General features: G+C 39.0%; 1 protein-coding gene across 1 annotated transcript in view; it reads left to right on the top strand.

Annotated features, from left to right (window-relative positions):
• RRM2 (ribonucleotide reductase M2) overlaps positions 1-3,600 on the top strand; it is an 8,479-nt gene extending 4,879 nt beyond the window's left edge. Inside the window, exons 4-9 of the mRNA XM_009332507.1 lie at positions 4-115; positions 1,241-1,335; positions 2,130-2,263; positions 2,706-2,810; positions 2,948-3,061; positions 3,448-3,600. Coding sequence (XP_009330782.1) covers positions 4-115; positions 1,241-1,335; positions 2,130-2,263; positions 2,706-2,810; positions 2,948-3,061; positions 3,448-3,600 — 713 coding nt within the window. The remainder of the gene's footprint in view (positions 1-3; positions 116-1,240; positions 1,336-2,129; positions 2,264-2,705; positions 2,811-2,947; positions 3,062-3,447) is intronic.
• The last annotated feature ends 1,011 nt before the right edge of the window (positions 3,601-4,611 follow it).

Genomic DNA, 4,611 nt, shown 5'->3' with positions numbered 1-4,611 from the left:
AAGTACAAATCACAGAAGCTCGTTGTTTCTATGGCTTCCAGATTGCCATGGAAAATATACATTCAGAAATGTACAGTCTTCTTATTGACACCTACATTAAAGATTCTAAAGAGAGGTTCGTATTGCTTGATGATGAAAGGCTCAAAACTCTTTAAGTGTTGAGATTTAAATGAATCATATCAGTCACTCTCTGACTTTAAGGCTAATTTTAGGATTTAAACTAGATTTATATAAAATAACACTGTTGCTTAAGAGCAGCTTTACTTTAGAATATCTTTCTCTGAAGTGTATGAGCAAGACCTCGCTTAGATTAAGAGTGGAACCGAAACCACTTAATACTGAAATGAAGGAATGAAACTATGTAAAAGATGGAGCAGTCAAATAAGGGGAGTATATTAAATTACAGTAAGCACTCATATGGAGGACTCCTGCACCTAGTAGAAAGCTATGTAGGAAAGCTTCTCTGAGAATATCAGTTTTATTAAAATGTCATCTCTAAACCCCAGTGCATTTAGTTAACAGCTAGCACTTTTACATAGCATTTGCTGCCCTTACTCACTTGACTATTTTGCTTGGGGGGGGGGGGGGAAGCATGTCGTGTTTGCCAAAAAGTGGCTTTTGGTCTTGATTAAAAGTAAAACAAAGCATAAAACTTTCATAATAAGATGAATCAATTCAAGAATGGTATCTTAAAACTAAACGCAGGGCTTTGAGCAGTCTGGACTGAGTTATTGTGGTGTTACCTTGTCAGACCAACGCCCTGTTGAGTGAAATGTCATGTGGTATCGCAATGCTATTTGCAGTCTAGATATATATAATCGCTACTACTTCGTCGAAAGCTGACAATGTCACTTCTACTGAGATGCTTAATTCCAGTAAATGTTTAAGGAGGAACTGCTTACATGAAAGCTCTGGTGCCTTGGCACTAGAAAATGGAGGCTGGTTGATTTGTAGTTTTGAAAGCCTTGTTCAAGTACAGTACCTGATGAAACAGTACTCCCCTTGATATTGTCATGGGAATTCATGTGAACTGGTGTTGATGTGATGGGTAGGTGATGAAAAGGCAGTTGATGGGTACAAATAGAGCTAGATTTTTGTGCAAATTAAGATGGGAAAGGAGACTTAATTATGAGGGTGAAGGTGCAGAGCACTTGTAGGTGAACAAGACCATCTATGCTAGTGAATGCTTATTGTACTAGTTGTGCTGGTGTCCAATCCTAATGAGTTTTATTCTTTTTAGGGAATTTCTTTTTAATGCTATTGAAACGTTACCATGTGTTAAAAAGAAAGCTGACTGGGCCATGCGCTGGATTGGGGACAAGAAAGCAACATATGGTGAGTACATCTATTGGAAGGAAAGTGAAATTCCTTCCCTAAAAAAGATGGAGGAACCACCATTTCTCCAGACTCCACAGTTCAGAGATTGTTGTCACAAGGAGAGTATATGCTCTCTGGTATAAGATACTAGTATAATTCTGGAAATGAAAAAAATTTTCATGTTGCAAATGAGCTACTGACATGAATCTTTGTAAAATTGCTGGCATTTTGAATAATGGTAGCTCATGTGACAATCTTCATATGCCTGGCTATATGATCAAATTGTAAATTGCTGTCATGTGTCTAGAACTACTGGCCACTTATCTCCAGCAGACATGTACAATTGGAGGCTGTAGCTCCTCTGCCTTACTGATTCTTGATGTCTCTCTTCAAAGGTGAGATGAGATGGTACGGATCATTATTTCACTAGTATTAAAGCATTCTTCATGGCCAAAGTTCCTTAATTAAAGATGAGCAGGCACTGACTTAAATCAGCTGCTAAAATGACTGCTCTTTTTCAGTGTGCAACCTTTGAAAAAAGGATAGTATTGATGGCTAACCTGGGGTAAGGAGCCTTGGCTTCAGCTACTTAGTAGCTGCTCTAATTAGTTTTTACTTCCTCTCATGTTTAAGTTTTGCTTAATGATCAGAAGCCCTTACTGTAATAGTTTTTAGGGGCAGGCTGTAGCACACTTGAGCAGAAACTTCTTCATTCCCCTTGGAGGATGCAGTTCACTGGTCTATTCACAACTTCTGGGTATTAATCCTGTGAAGTTTTCTGTGTGATATTACTATCAATCTTTTCTTAACAGGAGAACGTGTAGTAGCTTTTGCAGCAGTGGAAGGAATCTTCTTTTCTGGCTCTTTTGCATCAATTTTTTGGCTGAAGAAAAGAGGATTAATGCCTGGACTCACTTTTTCTAACGAGCTCATCAGTAGAGATGAGGTATGAATCAAATTCTAGCAGTTAAGATGGTAATGTCCCACGGTAGCTCAAAGTAATGATATTCAGTTGGAGCCTGTATTTTAAAATAGGAGTATGATCAGAAACAGGCAGTCTAAAGCTCATAAAGTGTGTAAACATGTCATTGTGGATCTTGCAGCAGAGAATGAATGAACTTAGCATTTTACTTCCTCTAAAATGGTTTAAGGGTTCTCGCCAACCCTTGCACTCAGTATACCTTGCCATTTGGAGCAAGCACAGCTGGTCCTGGCTGAACTCGCTTATGCCTCCTGGTGAGGCAGAAAGTTGTCTGTAGGTAACACTAAATAATGTGACAAGTGCAAAGATGGTGCCTAGATATTGGGCTATTTATTCTGTGCTACTGATTTTGCATGGCTCTCTTAAATCAGTGTTCCTGAAATAATTTTCTGAAACTTCTTTCCAGGGCTTGCACTGTGATTTTGCCTGCCTCATGTTCAAGCACTTGATACGCAAACCATCAGAGCAGAGAGTAAAGGAAATCATCATGAATGCTGTTCTCATAGAACAGGTAATTGTCTGCTCCTTGTTTAGGAACTTGATCGCAATTAAGCGCAGAAAGCTGGGGAGCTGTTGGGTATAAAATTAACCTAGACGGTACAGAGTGAATACCAGTTTCTGTACATTAAGTGCTTCTATTGTCTGCAGGAATTCTTGACGGAGGCACTGCCTGTAAAGCTAATTGGCATGAACTGCACTTTAATGAAACAGTACATAGAGTTTGTAGCAGACCGGCTTATGTTGGAACTGGGATTTAACAAGGTAAGGCTCTAATACACTGAATCTTTCATGGGGAAAAGACAATATTAAGTTTAATTTCCTCCAGAAATGCAAATCCTAAAATGGCTGCAGCAATATTGGTGTAACTTGTAAAACCATTTAGCAGTCCTGCTGCTAGATCCTGTTTGACGACCCACAGAAAGAAAAGCAAAAGGATGCTATGAAAAAACACTGAGTTGCTGTGCTTCTGTCTACTGCAGCTAAAAGACAGGAACAAATACAGTAGAGAAGGCTTGGGGCAGAGAATTTTGCTCACTAAATAGTAAGCCCGCTGATGTTATTAGACTCCTTCCAGCTGATCTCTAATGCTCTCATGTATTCAAGATGTGAGCACCTGTAGTGACTATAGAATTGCCTTTGCATTTCAGATATACAAAGCGGAGAATCCTTTTGACTTCATGGAAAACATCTCTCTGGAAGGCAAGACCAATTTCTTTGAGAAGCGAGTAGGTGAATATCAGAGGATGGGAGTCATGTCAAAGGCCACAGACAACTCTTTCACCCTGGATGCGGAATTTTAAATGAACTGAGACCATATGAGTTAGTGTGTATGCTCCCCTGTTTACAGGGAAACTATATTGAGTCACAGTGTGACTTGATTCCTGTACTAAAATCCCACTCTTGAAAAGTGTGGTGATATTGGTACTTTTCAGGAGGCTACTGTAGCTCTAGCAGTAAAATCCTTTTTTATTAGACTTTGCCAATGGTGTTAATTCATAGAATGTTTAGATGTATCTCTTACAATGTATGCTGCTCCATTTTGTGAAAGATACAGGCACCTTCCTTCTGCAAGATGGGAGGTTATGGGTGGTGACTGCTAGCTTCTGCTGTTCTCCCCATAAACAAAGGAGCAGCTGAGAAATTCTAGTCCTAAATTTGCTGAATACTCTGCAGAAAACTGGAGGCAACTACATGACTTCACTGCTTTCTTTGCAGGTTTTAAGTTTACTTTTTTTACTATTGTTTTAATAGTTTGTACATAAACCTGGCACTTTAATGTTTAAAATAAAGAACTGTCTTGTAATACTCGACAATGGTGAAATGCAAGTGTAAATCTTCAGACTCCTGCAATCTTTTGTGACTTGTGCTTCTTTCTGGGTATGTAACTTAAATGGCGCTGGGAATCAAACTATTGGTTTTGAAATCTATCGAAGAACAGGAAGAAACTTAATATGGAAGGTGAAGAACTTAAGCTGGATATTCTGGGTACTGAAAAATTAACATGCAGCTAGCTTCTGGACTTAACTGTTTTTTCTTTAATATCTGGGAACAGTATTTCATATAATAGCAATAAAGAGCTGGTTGGATTCAGTGTTGTACTGGCTTCAGTGCTCTGATGGGCAAAGCTATGTGTTAGTTTCCTTCTGAATTGCAGACTTTCTGAGGAAAAGCTGCTTGGTTATGTGGTTGGTAGATACCTAGTGAAATTATTGTGCTTAGCTCTGACTTTCAGATTGACTGCACTAAATGGATGATGCTTCAGGGTAAATTCAGCTAATTCAGGCTGGAGCAGTATTCTTAGCTTCTGCATT

The sequence above is a fragment of the Pygoscelis adeliae genome, unplaced genomic scaffold (genome assembly GCF_000699105.1).
Source record: "Pygoscelis adeliae isolate BGI_AS28 unplaced genomic scaffold, ASM69910v1 Scaffold168, whole genome shotgun sequence".
NCBI lineage: Eukaryota > Metazoa > Chordata > Aves > Sphenisciformes > Spheniscidae > Pygoscelis > Pygoscelis adeliae.
The sequence above is the reverse complement of the archived record's forward strand: the minus strand, read 5'-3'. Positions and strand labels throughout refer to the sequence as shown.